This window comes from Clarias gariepinus, chromosome 6 (assembly GCF_024256425.1).
Source record: "Clarias gariepinus isolate MV-2021 ecotype Netherlands chromosome 6, CGAR_prim_01v2, whole genome shotgun sequence".
NCBI classification, from domain to species: Eukaryota; Metazoa; Chordata; class Actinopteri; order Siluriformes; family Clariidae; genus Clarias; species Clarias gariepinus.
The window spans coordinates 15,727,210-15,746,467 of NC_071105.1; the positions used below are offsets into that span (position 1 = coordinate 15,727,210).

A 19,258-nucleotide genomic window follows, 5' to 3' on the forward strand; every position below is an offset into this window, starting at 1 on the left:
ATGTCTTGTGCCAGACTGCATGGCTGCGAATCATAAACAACAAATGTTCCTTGTTTGCACATATTGCTGCAATGATGATGACATGCCACGTTTCAGAATTCTTCTATGTCAAAGCAAACCTACAATCCTTTGCAGCTTCTAAGAACAGGAATGAAAATCCATTACCTTCTGATGTAACACCTGGCCAGAAGAAGAAACTCTCAGGGAGTGTCTGCTGTGCTGATGCTGAGCAACACTGCTGTAACTGTGTTAAGTCAAACATTGAGCTCAAAACATAATTCAAATCATCTGATCATCAGCAGGTCTGCAGACTTCTATGAAAGCAGAGGTTTTGGCAGTTTGTTGCCTAACACAGTCGTAAAAAGCGTGAACAGCTCCTTGTTGCAGGAATACCGCAAGATACTATCCCTAGCTAAAAATTTTTATTGTATTTCTTTTTTATTTATATTTATTTCTTATCAAAAAGCTTTCTTTCTAAAACAGATATCAGTAAGAATTACTGATGCAACCCAATGTACGAACTGCTTAAAATAGGATCGATAAACACAGTTACAAAGTGAGAATAATGCAACAGAAACCATTCATTTAATAACATTCATTTTAATAGTTTTTTTTATGGTTTATAACTGTCTAATTAACATGTTTATGTTGTTATAAAAACAGTTTATACCCATCAAATTCCTGAGTTTAAATGTACAATTATGGATCATAGTCATGTTTTTTACAGCTCAGAACTGTCTAATTTAAAAATGTATGTTGTAATAATAACGGTTTATTTCCATCTTTTTTACAGCTCGGAACTCACTCACTCTCACTCACTCATCATCTACACCGCTTTATCCTGTATTCAGGGGGCCTGGAGCCTATACCAGGAGACTTAGGGCACAAGGCGGGGTACACCCTGGGCAGGAGCCCAATCCATCACAGGGCACACACACATTAAGGGCATCGCAGGGCACACACACTAGAGAAAAAACATTAAATATGTAAATGCTGTTGGACTATTTTTTATTATAAATACCCACAGTGAATTCATTCAGCAATTTTGTGAAAGCATCATTTTATCACACTAGCTGGGAGCTAGAAGAGATTTTCACTGTTCAATCAATATCACACTGGTTCATTTAGCTGGTAAAATTAATTAATTAATTAATTCATTCATTCATTCATTAACTAATTAATTCATTCATTCATTAATAGCTGGAATATGAGCACCACTGCCCCAATTTATCTTCACTGTCTGATGTGCACAATGTAGTGAAGTGAGGTAACAAAGTACTCATAGTTTGTTTCTTGATCCTTGAGAGTTACTTCTGTGCTTACTCAGTAGGTCATTTGAGAATTTTTTCCCAGGAAAATCTATCCTGTGTATTTTCTGTTAAACAAAGAGCTAACCTCGGTACAGGCGGGTAGTTTTGTACTTTTACTCAAGTAGAATCATAAATGAAGTACTTGTACTTTTACTTAAATAATATTTTACCTACACTGTAAACCCGCATAAGTTGGCAAAAAAAAAAAAAAAAAAATTAGCTAATAAGTTACATAAAATAACTACACATAATGATGTTTCCAGTTTTAAGTGAACAGAACTATGAGTTTTTAACTTTGTTATACTCATTCATATTAATCGTTCATTACTTGCATTATTGAGTACCCTAACTCATACTATTTAATAGCAATTATAATTTTTTTGTTGTTGTTTTAAATCAAATAAATTGTTGTTGGTCTTCCGGCTGCTCCCGCCAATGGGCCGCTACAGCAGACAATCCGGGCCGCACACAAGCTCGGCACCGGTTTTACGCCAGATGCCCTGCCTGACACAACCCTCCAATTTTATCTGGGCTTGGGACAGGCACTTCATCCAGTTGTTGAGAATCGAACCCTGGCCTTTCACATGGCTGATGAAACGTTGCCATGTACCACTAAGCCACCAGTGCCGTATGATGATCAGACACAAAAACACTAGTATAAAAGATTTTAAGTTGGTGGAACTTTGAGGTGACAGTTACAGTTACTTAAGTATTTACAGATCCTTAAAATATCAAATTTGTTTAGCTAACTTGAAAAGTTGTCATTTCTACAAACTCATAAATACCAAAAAGGTCTAAATACTCATCAAGGACTATTAATTAATAAAGGGTGTCTTTACTTTAACTCGAGTACAGGATTTGTGTTACCACTGTTGTTGAAGCACTTTTTGCTTGTGATACAGCACTTAGGGTCTTTTTGAGTATTATCTCACTTTTTCTTGCAAAAAATACTGTTCCCATTGGCTCTCCAAGGCATATTCAACAAGGCTATGGGAGGTAGGTGCTGTAGAGTGTGGAGCGTGCTGCAGCACCCCCTGGTGGATGATAGAGGAGCTGTCCATGACTGTGCATTAAAAAAATAATAAGAAGGTTTCATTTCCTTTTTGTTGGTTATGCTAATAATCTAATCCTCTTTTGATTTGTGATTAATAGTGGCTTTTAGGTTTCAGATTTTCAGACCAGTTGAAATTACTTTGAAGGTCAGCCACATTTGTTGCAAACAGGCGCACAACAGCACAAAAAATGGTTATGGAAACTAAGAATGGATTTCTTTAGGAATCATTCATCATCAAAGGAGAAAAACCTAACTAGATCATCAGAATACCAAGTATCTGAGCAAACCCGTTGCTAGTAAGAGAGCACAGTGTGTGCATGGAGACATCATTAAACAACTGGATATACTGTACATCACATGAAAAGTTACATCAATGTGAATTCTGAGCACAAGAACACTTTTGGAGTGTCAGCATAAATTATTGGTTATTGTGTAGATCTATTCAATTCCAATTCAATTTTAACAGTTGTCATTGTCGCAAAGCAGCTTTACACAATCAAAAGAAAGATCTGTGTAGTGGCAAGCCTCTGATGTACTGACAACATGTGTGTGTAGCCAGTAGCCTATATTTAGTGCAAGTTTTCTTAAATGATTATTAATACTTTTATAGACAAAAAGTGTATGTTTAGTAAAGTATACAACTTTAAAGAATATTTCATTCATAAGGACCTTTTTCATACTCACACACTTTGCTTTATCCATGACAGCACCCCCAATTGAAACATGTTACCACAACCATGTGCTCAATGTATTCCAACATCAAAAGACACCTCAACATAGAAAATGTCGGCTCAACCTTCCTGTTGATTTAAGAATCAGAATGAAGAGGGCAATAACTTAATTATACAGGTGATCCTTGGCTTTAGTAAATTCAGAAACATGTCCTTTTATTTCAAAATATTTTGATCTTTAGGGAATCTCCTCAAAAAAAAAGTGTCTGTACATTGAAAATATTTGCGGAAAAAATTATTTAGGGGATGAAGCTGAGTTAAAAAAAAAACACATTAAGATGGTTTTGAGGATTTTTATCTGTCTGATACATGCATAAACGGAGTTTAATGGGGTTTTCACTGTTGTATTTGCTGTATTTTAACTTGAGGTGACATACAGTATAGGCTTTGTTTCATCATAATCGGCCCATGGGAAGAGAAGATATGCTAATTTTAAATTTTAATGGAAAACGCCCTTCTATCATTGAAAAAAAAACAACCATGAATTTTTTTTTTGTTAATTTCAAAATGCAACAGGTGGCATGTAATTTTTTTTTTAATGCGCTTATGACTGTGCAATTAAATTCCACGGGAGTGAAGTTTGGGGCACATCTAGTATCACAATACCAATTCCATCGAGACAATTCTACCGAGTCACTGAAAAACTTTTTTGTCAGGTAAACTGAACACTTGTGATGTGGATATAGGAACACACCTTTCTAGTAAAAGAATACTCCCGCTAACCAAAATACAAAGATAGATTGGTTATTTAGCTATAAATACCCAGTTCTGTGGCGGAAGCTATAGGTTTACATTCAGAACAGCTCCTTGAAAGCCTCTATTGTTCAGTAACCACATAGCAACAGCACAGAAGCAAAAAATCTAATTGGCTTAACTTAATGAGTCCTGTCATTAAGTAATACAGTAATTAAAGTGACAAGTTGGCCAAATTTATATGTAATTATAAACGTATACTCACAGTTTCATAGAATAGGATGTCACCACTGACTGTAAAGAAGAAAGAAGAAATGTGGAGAATGCAGTGTTTCTTAATCCAGGGATGAGAATCACTGATGCAACTGTCCATTGTGGAAAAAAAGTTAAGAAAGTGGTCAGTGGAGTGGAAATGCATGAATTCCGTCTGTAAATGCATGTTATATATTCTAAATATTTACAGAAAGGTGACTGTATTTAAATATCTAGGTTTGTGAACATTATGTATTTTTTGCACAACACTTGCACATTGCACATTTCGAATGTACACCAACCACCCATTATTATGTGCATGTTTATGTAGATCTTGTGTACGGTATTCTGTATATTTTTGCACCCAGAAAATATTTTATCTTTTTTTTTTTTTTACATGGATACACTTGGTATTCCATTTACATTTGTTTATTTTATAATATATGTAAATATATGTCCAGAATCTGTCCGTGGAGCTACTGTAAGAATTTAAATGTGCAGTTTCCCATGTGACTGTGCGAGTGTGCAAATGACAAATAAAAGACTTTGTGGTTTGACATAAAAATACTCTGGAAAGAAAACAGACTACGCTCATGATAAATGCAAGAGTTTGTTAGTAAGTAAGTCAATAAGGATCATTGCAGAATATACAATAGAGTGCAGGCAGATAATCCCTAATAAGCATCTACTGTATGTTTGATGCTTAGAATCACATGGCACAAGCACATACTGTGCACTTACATGCTACGGGTCATTTGGAACGCTGGTCAGCCTACAACACAAGTCCTTGGACTGTAGAAGGGAGCCCACCAAGCGTATGCAAAACACAGGCACTTATAGGAGCTATACAGAAATGTGATAAATAGCTATACTGTATCTATCTACACTGTGAATCTTAAAAAGGCTTTTCATATACCTTATGCTACAAATACACTAATCAGCCATAATATTAGCAAAAATATCAATTATATAACAGTAAACTGGTGACTCAAGGCTCATTTCTACCTGTGGGGAGTAAAGGCCATGCTGTTGGGGCTGAACCCAGTAGTACAACTTGCTGAAAAAACTCTATGCTTATCATGATAGAAAGGCATCAGTGAACCATAGACCACCATGCATGTGTGTCTGGGGCAGTGGTGGCTCAAACCGTTAAGGCTGTGGGTTACTGATTGGAAGGATAGGGGTTCAAGCCTCAGCACCGCTAAGTTCCTAACTGGGATATGCAAAAAAATATATTTATTTCAAAATAGTGTTATTGTGCTGTTAGCTACATGTGACAAATAATTTATAATCAAATTGCAATCAAATAGCCCAACCTGACCCCAAAACTCCCCAGATTCCAATACAACAGAGCACACATGGTACAGTATGCACCAGACAAACAAGCCTGATCCATGGAAACCCCATCCAACATCACACAGCACCCAAAGGATCTGCTGGTAACTTCCTGGTGCGAGACACCACAGCATACCTGCAGAGGTCTAGTGGATTCCTGCCCTAAGGGGCTAGAGCTGCCCAGGTGGCACCGGAGGAATAAATGCCATACTGGGCAGTGTATAGTCAGAAATGTTAAAAACATATATCACAAATTCTGATATATTGAAATGCCCCCTATATGTCAACATAGAAATATTGTGTACAAAATTTACCCAGCAGGTTCCAATGCAATTTATACTGAAAGTTTCAACGACATCAGTTACATATGATATGGTACAAATATACCACATGGTATAAATATACCACATACTGTATGTATCCAATACATGAAAAGGGCCCATTTTAAAGAAGTTGCTATGTATGGCACTTATACCTGTATGTTAATATATTGCATATATTGGAATATTATAAATATACATGCATCGCATTTCTGTATGGGAAAGAATTCAATGCTATTAAGTGTATTGTGGGTACAAGAGGTCTGACTGGATAGAGTCATATGCATACCCAGCTTCAGCATCAGCACTCTGTAGTTCAGTATCGCTACAAAGTAAATGAGAAAATCTAATAAAATGGGAGATAAACTTACAAAAGCTGCTATACATAAAAAAGAGGGTTTTAACATTAAACAAAAACAAGGTAAGGGAAAAGCTACATATATTATCTGTAGGGTGATTGTGGAAATTTAGCAAAAATTAAATAGCTGAGTGAAAATGCCATATGTTCAACGTACATAAATAATTTGGCCATGCAGGAGGCCTGCATGTACACGTAGGATAACAGAAACAGTGGAACACATCAGTTTACGTCCTGGGAGAGATTTCTACAAACTTATTTATTAATCAAATCTACTCTGATCAGCCATAATATTATGCCCTCCTGCTTAATTAAGTAAGTCCCCCATTGTGGCATCAAAACAGTAGTGTTTTAAGAGATTTTTTTAAAGAATCCAGCATTAACATTTTCAGCAATTAGAGCTACAGCAGGTCTTATATTTGATCAAACTATTAAAGAACGAAATAAACTAAATGACTCAAAAAAGATTCGTTAATTTTGATGAACCAGATTAAAAAAACCGAGTCACTAAAATGAGTCAAACTAACCACCACTAACACACGCTGGTCACATATGTTATTCCTTTTGTAACTGATAGGTGGCGACATTTACAACAAGTACTGTATGTTAGACACAAACGAACAAGAGAAAAAGGAAATCGGTCCGCTCATGGTGTGTCCGGACGCATTTTTCAGGTGCACAAGTCATCCACTTCCGCTTCACTGTTTCCGAGTTTCCTGTGTTTTTGGCTGAGGTGCTGTCGGATTTAGTAACTATGCAGGTAAAAATGCAGGATAAACTTCAGTTCAGTACCTATTTTAGGATTTACACGTTGCTTTTATAGAGCAAAATGAGAGTCAGTTACAAACCAGTCTTACTGTTAACTGCTGGAAGCGTTCCGTAATGTTGCTTCACGGTAGTTTCCTTTTATATCTACACAGTTATTGTGATTGTAACGTTAACTGAAAAATATCACTATTGTAAAATTGTAAACCCTGCATTATGTCAATGTTTACAAGAAGATATTCGCATCAATTAAACGCTTATACGTTGTTTTGTTTACTTTTATTTGCTAAGTTTGTATTTCTTGTTCTGTTTACTAGTGCTAAGGAGAATTTCTAGTTAGACTCAACACAGACATCCTGTTTATACTTCATTCATAACTAATTTACTGCACAATCCATTAAATAGAAAAGACGTAAGATAATAAGCCTAAAATAAAGTCCTTTCCTGATAATGTACAGTCATACCTCTGATTAAACTATGATTGACAGAGACATGAATGTTGTGGTATAATTTGCAAAAAGCCATGTTGTTTGTAACTAGCATACATTTTGTGTACGATATGGTTGAAATCAGGGGAAGGCTTTAGTCTCGCTCTGTATTTTGAATTTCAGCAGCGAGAGGAGAAGCAGCTGGAAGCATCCGTTGAGTCTCTCATTTCTCGAGTCGCACATCTGAAGAATTCTTTACAAAGCTTCATCTATAAACTGGAAAATGAATACGACAGACTGACATGGTGAGTGTGTGTCACTGTTAATCTCTCATGGTGTGATTTGAAGAGATGCTGCTCTGTGTTGTATGGCGTGTCAAAGATTTTGGACTTTAATTAACTCATCAGTAGTTGTGCATGCTGGTCATTGTGATGATATGATACTGATATTTAAAAACCTGATACACTTTTTTATAAGTATAACCTTTATCGTCAAAAAAAAAACAATTTAATACTTGCACAAAAAAAAAAAACTCTGGATCGTTTCTAGTGTCTTGTTTGCGAAACCTTTCCTTGCCATAGTGTCCAGCCCTACGTCTACATGCATCTAAGATTAGCTGCCCATTTTACCGTTTTTATAACCCCAGTAAAGAGGTTTTGATACAAACCAGAACCATAGGAATTAAACTTGACATGCTTGTCTGAAAGTAAAGGAAATTACCAGGAATCATCTGGTATATTATCACGGTATCCAGGTGCTGATTCCATTTCTATTGCGATTCTTTTAGTGTTACAGTCTTACAAATATTGCGATTTATCATGATTATTTTTTACATTGTGTTACAATTCTAAACAAACTCAGCAAATAGTTTGTTTAGACTGCACCCCCTGGAGGATTATAGAAGCACCACCACCTCTATTCCACCTCAAGTGCTAATATATTTAGATAAAAAATAATTTAAAGAAATCGATTTTGGGGTCAGTGTGATGATGAATGAATTTCCACATAAAAGAATCACTCCCTCCCCACCCAGTCAATACTGTCTAACATACTATATATTAATGTACCATATTTTACAGACTGGAAGATGCTTTATGTGCCTTCACATCTTTAAAAATAGTAAATATTAATTTTAATGATGTCACACTCCTTTAATTCACAGTTTTAATATAATAATACTAAAATGTCAGGAGCAGGCCTAACATTGGGATTAATGCTGCGTTAAGATGTAAAGTGGCACACAATATTAGAACTTGGAATTACATAATTTTGACCTTCAAGTTACAATGTGCAGGAAAAGTATAGTGTTTTTTTTTTTGTTTTTTTTTTGTTTTTTAAATTAGGATGGGAATTATAATTTAGAAGTTTAAGTTTACCTCAGTATATCATCAGAACTGTAGTAAAGGCTTCAACTAAGGGAACAATAGAGCCATAGAGTACACTAACCTTTATGTGTTAGGGACCGATTACTTCTTAACCAAGTTTTAAAAAAAAAAAAAAAAAACATCACTGCTCATGTTGATGTTTTATTGTTTGCAGGCCCTCAGTGCTGGACAACTTCGCCCTTTTGTCTGGGCAGCTAAACACCATCAACAAGCTGTTACGTAATGAGAAAACTCCATCCTACCGGAACCAGGTCATCATTCCCTTGCTGCTCTCACCCGACAGAGACGAAGAGCTGGCAGTTAGTATCAGTGACCTTCATTCTGTTTTAATCTGAACAGGCAAAACTGCATTAAGGTGTTTTTTTTGTTCGTTTGTTTTAGTTATTTTTTTATTAATTTGATATTGATTTATCTTGATTACATTTTTTCTCTTTTTAATCAAGAAACTGACAGAACAGCGAGTGCCTGTGTTTAGCCATGAGATTGTACCGGACCACCTGAGAACAAAACCTGACCCAGAAGTAGAAGAGCAGGAGAAACAACTGAGTACAGAAGCTGCTAGAATCGGACAAGAAGTAGCTCAGGTAATGACTACAGACGAACTACAGTCACTTGATCTAGGCATTGGTAAAGATGCCTAGACCAATTATTCTGCCTAGAAAGAGCCTTCCAATTATTAGTATAAACTATAACTACTCTAATATCATAAAGTGTATGGATACCTAAACATTACAGACATAAGTGCTTTTTTCATATATTGTTGTTTTTTTTTATTATAATAAGCACTACTTTTTTTTAGGAAGGCTTACCACTAGCTTCTGGAATGTGGCTGTGCTCTTTCAGCCCTAAGAATTAGTTAGTGGGGTCAGGGAGTGATTTCAGATGAGGTGACCTGATATGCAGTATGGAAAATTTTAAATTGAAAGTATGATCTCTGCATATTTCTTTCACACTATTGTAAAGTAAAACATGTATACATGTAACATATTATATACACATATATTATATAACCTAGATTAGGGGTCGACACCCTGCGGCTTGAGGGCTGCATGTGGCTCTTTCATCCCTCTGCTGCAGCTGCCTATGACTTTGGAATGAATAATAAGCATTTAATTTACATTTATTAAATTAATGAATTATTATTTTTTAAATGTGATTCTAAATTCATCCAGTTCGCGCAACAACTTGGCACAGGTTTTACGATGGATGCCCTTCCTCACCATAGATAAAGATTAATTTTATCTGGACTGGAGCCCAGCACTGCATCCAGTGGCTGGGGTTTGGGCACAAGGCTGGGAATTGAAATCGAGCCTTCCACATGACGGGCAAAACAACTAACTTTAGTATATTGTAATTGTTGATATACAGTATTAAGAAATTGTATATTGTTTTTTGTTTATATATTGTATAAATATTATACTGTATGTATCATATAATCATTAGTTGACTGATCATGTATACTGAGTGACATTTTTGTAAATAATTTCCTCTCTCTTTTATTTATTTATTTATTTATTGATTGATTGTGAGTTTTGGCTTGTATTTACAGAAACAGATCCAGACTCTGAACAAACTTTGCTCAAGCCTTTTAGAGAAGCTTAACAACCCTCGTGACGACAGAGATGCAGAAACTTCAGGTGTGTGTTTGTGATTCATTCTCTTTTTCACTGTGGTGTTAAACTGTTCTCTGTCATTAGCAGAGCTTGATTTTTATTTTTATTTTTTACCTGATTAGTCGCTGCAGTGTAGTGCACATCTCACATCTGTATCAGCTTTTTTTTTAACTTCAGTTATTATTAGTATGTAAGTAGGTTGTGTATCTGTGTGAGTAACTGTGTGTGACCCTATGTGAGTTTTATCTGTTATTGTCTCTGTGTGCTTCAGCCTTGCGTCAGAACAAACAGTGGTTTAACCCAACTGACACCAACGCTCTAGTGGCAGCAGTAGGTTTTGGAAAAGGCTTGTCCAAGTGCAGACCCCCTACTTCAGTGGCTCCTGGACATCCAGGACAAAACATGATGGCGGGGGGGCCCACACTGCAGCAAGTGACCATCGCTGGAGCTCCTGGACATCAGGCTGGTATCGGAGCATCTGTGGCACAACAGCAGCCTGGCCAACCTGGTAGGGGACACACACACACACGCACACATGTGCACGCACAAATACACACACCTGTTTTTAATACTGTTCTGTTTCAATTTCTTAGGTAAAATGCCAAGCAGCATTAAGACAAATATAAAGTCGGCCTCAGGTTCAATGCATCCTTATAACCGATAAGAAGCTGCAGGAGCTTGTGTCAGAAGGTCCTTATGCATCTGTAACAAGGAGAGCAAAAGAATCTGTATGTATGTATGAATGTATGTAATGTATGTTTTTTGTTTCATAAATAAAATCTCTGTTCATTTTGGCAATTATTAAAGTTTCATGCTTATTTGTTTGTGCATAAAAGCCATTCCCCCATTTGAGTACCTCAGATCTTTTCATGACCTGGAAGGACCTAATGGTTATGTGAGTGTGATTTGAGAGCGAGATCCCCAAAATACTGTTTAAATACTTATTAAGCTTGTCAGACCTTTAGTTAGGACACAACATGCTTTTGGGCATGTAAATGTAAAAAATAAAAACTATGCAGACACTAATGTATTTTTTTTAACAGTTATTTTTACTTTATGCAAGTTTACGTAAAGTATTTAAAAATCACCTTTGGCGTGCCCCTTCAGGTTTCTTCTTTACAGAATATGTAACAGTACGCTGTTTGCTTGTAGGATCATGGAGCGCCTTGAGCTGATCTCAAGGGAATTTAGGAAATAGGCATAAAACTGAGTTTTAAAACTTCTCCAGAGAAGCCCCACATTGACTTGATCCTTTTACATTTACGTTTGGCAGATGGCCTTATCTGGAGTGACCTACATAAGTGCTTCGTCATTATAGTGTAGTACTAATTGGAAGTACCACTAGTCAAACAATTAGAAAACAGCTGTCTTTAGTTGTCACTTAAAAAAATCTTCGTCAGTCACTCGCCTGTACAAACATCTAGAAGAAGTTCATTCCACCAGTCAGGAGTCAGGCGAGAAATGGACTCATACTTCTGGTGTTATAAAAGAGAAATCGACAAGAGCTTGTAATAGTGGCTTCAAAGGGGAAAAGGACAGTTGATTGTCCAAAGTTTCTCCACGCTTACGGGCAGTGACTGAAAGAGTGTTGTTCAGAGGGATCATAAGATGAATGAAACTCTGATTGTCTGTATATTGTTAGTCGCACAGCATTTTCTGGCTGCAGACATCACTGACTGCTTGGAAATGAGCAATCATAGGACAAGGCCATCAGTCTGACCCTGGATAGCGGTGAGAAAACAGTCAGCTCTGTTCTCTTTGTGCTTGGAGCGTTTCCTCCCACAGTCCACAGACATGCAGATTAGGCTATTCGGCGTTCCCAAATTGCCCATAGTGTGTGGAATAAGTGTGTGAGTGGGTGTATGTGTACGTCCTGCCTCATACCCTTCAAGTTATCCTCGACTCATAATTCCTTCAGGTTGTTTTCTCTGTTTCAATTCTTTCTTCTGCCTCCTACACAGTTCTCCAAATTTTAGCAGATTGGTTTTAACCTACTGGTGATAGATTTTGACATTTAGGATTTCTCAAATTACTACATATAAACATTTATGAAAACCTTATCATATTGGCTGTGGGCTTCAAGGTACAAATGCCACAGATGGATGTTGGGATGCGAGTACTTCCACCAAGGTCAGCTCCCAGGCCCAAAATGGATCCGCCTCCTCCAATTAGAGCAGCTTCTCCTCCTGTAGAGCCACCACAGTTGTCCCGTAGATTGGATTACTACATTCATAACTAAAAACCAGAAGATATTAATCTGGTTATTATCTAATATTATCTATTGTGTGAGTTTAACATTGAATTTGAACAGTTATACTGGCTGTGATGTATACTGTACGTGTGTTATTAGCGTGTGTCATAGGGTTATTTGTGCTGGATTTTCTTACTTGTAAAGGCCTTGTGCAACGTTCGTTTTGATGAAGGAAATAGCACCTTGTCTCTTCAGGACTGTGACCACCACACTGTCCACCACTGCAGTATTGTCCACCTCACCAACTACTCCACAGGTAGAGTCATGGCCCTACAGTCCCACACCTTTTTTTTTATTTTAGGAAAGGGACTCTTCATCCAAATTAACTCTTAAGTATTTAGACGTTAATAATAACTAGGGGTCTACAGGGACAACTTGGCGGTTGTGGGATTTGAACCTGGGACCTTGAGCAAGGCCCCTAACCCTTAGCTTGTTAGATGTATAATCAGATTTAAAAAAAAAAGTCACTCTATAAGGGTGTAGGCCTACGATTAAGGGGTTAGGGGCGTTACTCAAGGGGGACAACTTGGTGTTTGTAGAATTTGAACGTGGGACCTTCCAAAATGTAGTCCAATGCCTTAACCACTAAGCTAGCCCTGACTTCGATCATAACATAATGTTTAATTAAAAAAATATATATATTATGGAACAAAGCTTATAAATAAAATACAGGTGTAAATTACAGTGTAGCACTTGTAAAGTTGTCTTTTGTTACATTAGGAAAATGAACTTATTATGTTTGTGGAGTTTGCATGTTCTCCCTTTGGTTCTGCTTGTGTGTCCTTTTTCTGGTCCAAAGATACAGTCCAAAGACATGCACAGTAGGTTTATTGGCATATGAATTTGCCAGTAGTGTGTAATCGTGTGTGTCAGATGTGTGTTTGTGCCCTGTGATGGGTTTGCACGTTATCTAGGGGGAACACCATCTTGTGCCTTGGGTTAGGCTCCAGCATTCATGTGACCCTGCCGATGGATAGATGGATGGATTTTGTTAGCATAATTTCCACCACTGACAAAATTGATTTGAAATGTAGTCTGGTGACAGGTCTTGGTCTTCATATTGTATTTTGAAATTACTCTAGCTGTTAAATTCTTTTAGGGTATTGAGGATGTTTTTCAATTATAACTATTGCTGAACACGTTCTTCCTTCCATCCTTATCTCTGCAGAAGAAACAGATAAGCATTTAAAACACAAACTGTGATCCTGTTGTCTTCAGTAAAACACTGAATTTGCTGGCTTTGCATATGAACCTTGTGCTTTAGTGGTAAACAAATGAGCAGAGGACAGTCCATAAGAAACAATAACACTCTTGTGGTTTTCTGTTGTCATCGGGAAAAAAATCCTATGATCCCCAAAGTTGATTGAATAATCTCCATTTTTGACTTCTGGTTTTCTTTAGTACTTTCTAATGAAACATAAACAATATAAACAACAGAAAATATCGGAAGCTTAGTAATCTCCATTGTGAACTATATTTTCTATAATTAATAATTTTCTAATTAGCCTGTATATATTATTCTTAAAATTAATAAGTATAAACCAACATTTATAAAAAAAAAAAAAAAAAAGATCTATGCCCTTTTTAAAACTCAAACATATTTACATTTTTTGGCTCCTATAATAAAATAATAAATACAAATTAATCAATATGATATAATATTATAATATAATATATAATATATAATATTTTATTTATATTTTATAGAAATAGGGACTTTTATTTAGAACAAAGAATAAAAGTCTTTAACGTTGTTATGATCGCTAAAGCGGAAGTTTGTGTTCACTCTATTATGTTCCGTCGAAAACCATTGGATGTCAAATTGCTTTTGACTACCTATACTTGTGCACTACATTTTATATATACCAGCGGTGTTCTTTGCCCTGTGTAGTGCACTATGTATCTGAGAGGCTGGCGTTTAGGATGTTGCCCGTTCCCTGCATTCAGCCGAGGCTAAGTTGAGCACTACGGAATTAAAATACATAGATTTTGTAGCTTTCGTGCAAACTTCGAATAAGCCAGTGATGGTAAACACGGTATGGCAGAAATACAGGACAATGAGGTGAGCAACTTATCACGAAATAAACACTAATGCCAGAGTCATGCGCTTGAAACCTGTGTTTATTTGGCCCGTTTATGGAACTTGTTTACTCACTTGTTTTTCTGTTGTATTTTCTTGTTAACAGTTGTTTGTTATGGCCCAGAAATCCTGATTTAATACTTTAACACTTTAATGGACAATGAGTTTTATTAACTGATAGTATATGCCTTGTAAATAATGCTAATAAACAATAATGTTGTGGGGTAAGTGACACCCTGGACCCCATGCTACCAGTTTGCAGGACAGGACAGATGACATTTCTTTACAGGTTTATTAAGATGGTCTGCCATCACTGTTTGTATTGAGGAGACAAAAACACTGTTGTCATCTGCATGCTGTTTATCTGCCCCTCCCTGATGTGGCTCAGTCTGCTCACAACAGCATCATTGTACACTTATTTTTTAAAAGATCCAAGAGTGCAAGGCTACACCACTTATTTCTAGATTTTGATGTATTATGCCACCCACAGAAGTTAATTTATTTATTTTGAGCTGCAAGCAGAGTGAGGCATATCCCGATGATGCCCCTGATGATGCCCCTGTATCAGAAGCTTATGTACGCATGCATGTTTTCACACACTACTGTTTTCGTGCATGAGCATATACAGCTGTTGTCACACACCATACTGGTGTTATATACTGTACGTCTCTTTTGCTGCAGTGCAGGGCTTGTGGTCGTAAACAGAAAGATGGCCCAGGGGAACCTGAATCTTACAGACACTGTATGTGAGAGTGTGTCATTATTATTTTCTGCAGGTGGAGGAGGCTGATCAGGTGTACTTGCTGATGAATGAAAACTACCACATATCACGCAATGTTCGTCTTTCCTGGTTCCTCAGCAGACTCAACCAGGTCATCTGGCCCTCGCCCAAGTTTGAGCTGGTATGTGAGACTCTCCTGTCCTGATTTAATTCATGTTTCTATCTTTAAAATAAACCAGTCAAACGTTTTGGACACAAGTTTGGATTTATTTTCTTTGTTCTAGAACAAATTTTTTTTTTTCCAAAACTATGAAATAACACATATGGCATTAGGTAATAAAGTGAAAACAACAACAGGCGCAGTTAGTTGTCATTTTAAGACATGAAGGTCAGCTATTCTGGAATAGTTCTGCCAATAACAGTATTGTCAAGTGCAGTGGCAATATTCCATCAAGCAATATGATGAAACTGGCTCTCATAAAAACCTTTAGAGGAAAGCAAGACCAAAACTTACCTCTGCTGCAGAGGAGAAGTTAATTTAGAGCCGATATGAAGGATTAACTGAGCACACGTAGCAGAAACCTCTAAATATTAACTGCAGAAAGAAAAAAAAAACAGGAAATATTATGGAGTTAGAATATGTGTCCAAACATCTGACAGGTAGTGTGTGTCCGAGTGTGTGTTTCTCTCTCTGGCTGATCCTGAAATCATATCAGTATATAATTGATGAAGAATCTTATTCAGTTCATTTGGCAGTAGTATTAATATTTTATATATAATATTAACACCACTATCTATCTATCTATCTATCTATCTATCTATCTATCTATCTAATATTAACACCCCTGCCAAGTGAACTGAATAAGATTCTTTATAAATTATATACTGATATGATATCAGGATCACCCAAAGCTTCCCCATGTCTACGGGACAAAAGAGCAGCCTATCTGGTCCAATCTCATAGAAAAGCCGATGTTTTGGTAAAAAAGGTTAAACAGTCAATGCTGCCCCTAAGAGAAATATATCAGGACATAGGAGCCAGCAGGCAAAGGGTTTAAGGCCATTGTCAGTCTATTATTATTATTATTATTATTATTATCATCAGTCGGTTTGGCTGGGATGTGCTTGGATGTGATTGAAGTCCAATCCATGGAGGCTGCGCCCTGCGACCCACAAGAATATGTTAAAATTATCTAACAAATAAGTATTTATTAAAATAAATATATTTTATTGTATTTAATAAACATTTGACCCCAGTTTTTATAGATGCTCTTTTACTCTATAGTTAACATTGCATTAGTCCTAATATTAATTTATTCTCTCAAGAAACCTACTATAATCTCATCACATTGATACATCATTTCCCCACTTCAGTAAAGACTATGGTTATTTTAAACATGCATTTACAGGGGCATTCCTGTTATAACAAAATAGTTAACAGACAGTTGCTAACCTGTCATTACAGTATAAACCCTTTTTGCTTTTCATTTCCTGTCTGGCATGTGGTGGTGGTGACATTTATTGTATAATAAATGTTAAATATAGGTGTCTTCTGATGATTCCTTCTGTTCTATTACAAGCTAACTGTGAGCACTGAGTGAAAACACTTCCACATCACATTTAAGTCCTTTGTTCAGGTGCTGTAGTTTAGTATCTTACAGTTTAGTAAATATTCCTGGGTTGTGTTGCTTCGGCAGCTTAAATCGGATAAGGAGTTGGATGTCCTGAGCATCCTGCCCAATGGATGGCAGCCTGATTCACCACCTTCCTCACTGCCATATCTGCTGGTTCCATCCACGCAAGTCACCTTCCTGGCCCGTAGGTACCGCTTCGTCATCGAGCTGGACCTCAGCCCCTCCACCGGCATTGTGGTAAGAGCTGCTTATAGTTTTTCTCGTCTATTTTGGTATTGATTGTTCTGATTGTGAAAGACAAATCTTATGGTTGGATGGCCAGTAATAAGTTTTGACAAATTCGCATAATTTTATATCTTCTAAATAAGTAGTGAGTTCCTGCTTGGATATTTAATAAGATATAATATACTCTATGTATTAGTGGTACAAAAATGTAATAATAATATAATATTATAATAATTGAAAATGAGACTCTCAGGTTCAGGGTCCCTTGAGCTATTTTGAACTCGGGGCATGATGAAGTTTTAACATGTTTTTTAGTGTCTCTCTAGGTTTTTTTGTCCAGGGTCTTTAGGTTTCCTCCCACTTTGCAAAAGCGTATTTAATTGCTGCACAAGTAATCGCATTTAAATCGAAATCTTATGCACTCATGCAATTATCTAATCGCAAAAAACATGCAATTTATTCCAGGTAATTCATGAATTGCCTGAAGGATACTAAACATTACAGATTGTGCTTAATAATATAATTATTATCCAATTAATATTCATCATTCATTCATTAGTGGATAATTTGTTTTAGACTACTGATGTGTATGTGATTTAGGCGAAAAGGACGGACATATTAATACAAAGAATTTCCAGGAATCATGTCAGAAAAATGACGGTGAGAAAAAAAAAAAAAAACTGCCATCACATATTACTTAGTGAAGGTCACGGTGTCCATCTTTTGAAAGAATGATTTTGGAGAAAGTAATAAACATATAAGCACGAAACATGTAAGTTCATAAGCCCTCATGCAACTGCTTCTATCTAGTCCCATTATTTGCTTTTAGCCTATATAAATAAGTTTTAGTGCTAAATGGCAGATTTAATAGTTACACACAGCAATTTAAATCGCAATCACAATAATAATAACAATCACAATAATCACAATCTGAAATTTTGATCAATCATATTTGTAAGTACATTTCATATACTTTGTTAGCTTTGGGTGTGAATAAGATGTTAAAATGTGTGTCTACATGGTTCCACCACCAAAAAAAACCAAAACAAAAAAAAAAACATGTGGCCCACCAGGCCATTTAGACTTTCAGTGAACACAGCTTCCTCTACATAAGTGGAGCAGGAGGAGACATTAAATGCCCCTCTGGCTTAAAGGTTTTTTCTCTGTTTACTTTACATTTAGTCACACACTCTCTAGATGATAGGAAACATGCTGCGCCATCCGCAAGCCTTTGGGTTGAATTTTTCTAAATGTCAGGCACGCACAGCCAGAGCACTGGCACACTGCAGATGCAAAGTAGGAGCAGAATGTAATAAAAACAGTTCTTCCTGTAGGCAACATGACCACATCATAACCATGTCATTGCCGATGTTCACTTTTCTATCTGGTTATGCTTCTGCACAGGCACACGTGTAAAATAGTGGATACTGAATTTAAGCTAAACATGCTAAAATACTCACATTGATGTTAATAAACTCACAGTGGTCATGAAGAAATTACTTTTCATCCCAGTGAGTACAATACTAGTACTATATAGAGGAATGATAAGCTAAACACAATCACCTCAATCACCTGCTAACCGGAATTAGGTAATATTAATATTATGTTATTGTTATTTAAACATTTAAACTGTTTGAAATTGTCATATTTATGGATTAGATCCTGTATTGTTCACAGGCGCCCTTTGGAGTGTATGACTTTGGCTTTAGTGCTCAATCAGAGATATTTTATTGATTTAATGGAATCAAATGTTTCTCTTTCTGTCGCAGGATGACAGCACAGGAGAGGTGATATTTGATGAGGTCTTCCATGCTCTGAGTCGATGTCTTGCAGGGCTGGCTGCACATTTTAAAGTCCCAGGCACTGATTTCCTGTTTCAGCCAGAAATCTTCATCACCATCCTTGCTTATTCATCTATTGTTGGTCTCAGCTCACACCAGGTCAGTGTAATCCTCTTCCGTATGAAATTACATTAAACCTGATGTAAAGAAAAATATTTATTATCCAAGCATGGAATGGGATTTATCAAGTTATCAAGTTTGTGACGGGTGATGTGCGTATATTTAGAACCATCTAGTGCATGAACCATCTAGTGGTAGTAAA

At 36.5% G+C, this 19,258-nt stretch overlaps 2 protein-coding genes across 13 annotated transcripts in view; both read left to right on the forward strand.

Moving 5' to 3' along the window:
- The first annotated feature begins 6,695 nt into the window (after positions 1-6,695).
- med8 (mediator complex subunit 8) lies at positions 6,696-11,042 on the forward strand. The gene is made up of 7 exons (XM_053499095.1): positions 6,696-6,813; positions 7,430-7,551; positions 8,786-8,930; positions 9,075-9,215; positions 10,181-10,268; positions 10,516-10,752; positions 10,838-11,042. The coding sequence occupies exons 1-7, from the start codon at positions 6,808-6,810 to the stop codon at positions 10,906-10,908; spliced, it is 810 nt and encodes a 269-aa protein (XP_053355070.1). The 5' UTR covers positions 6,696-6,807; the 3' UTR covers positions 10,909-11,042.
- A 3,379-nt stretch (positions 11,043-14,421) lies between these two features.
- Positions 14,422-19,258, forward strand: part of szt2 (SZT2 subunit of KICSTOR complex) — a 109,947-nt gene continuing 105,110 nt past the window's right edge. For all 12 annotated transcript variants that reach the window (XM_053497590.1, XM_053497593.1, XM_053497591.1 and 9 more), the window contains exons 1-4: positions 14,422-14,557; positions 15,352-15,477; positions 16,994-17,167; positions 18,925-19,095. In XM_053497590.1, the coding sequence (XP_053353565.1) occupies positions 14,534-14,557; positions 15,352-15,477; positions 16,994-17,167; positions 18,925-19,095 (495 nt within the window). In that variant the 5' untranslated portion in view covers positions 14,422-14,533. The remainder of the gene's footprint in view (positions 14,558-15,351; positions 15,478-16,993; positions 17,168-18,924; positions 19,096-19,258) is intronic.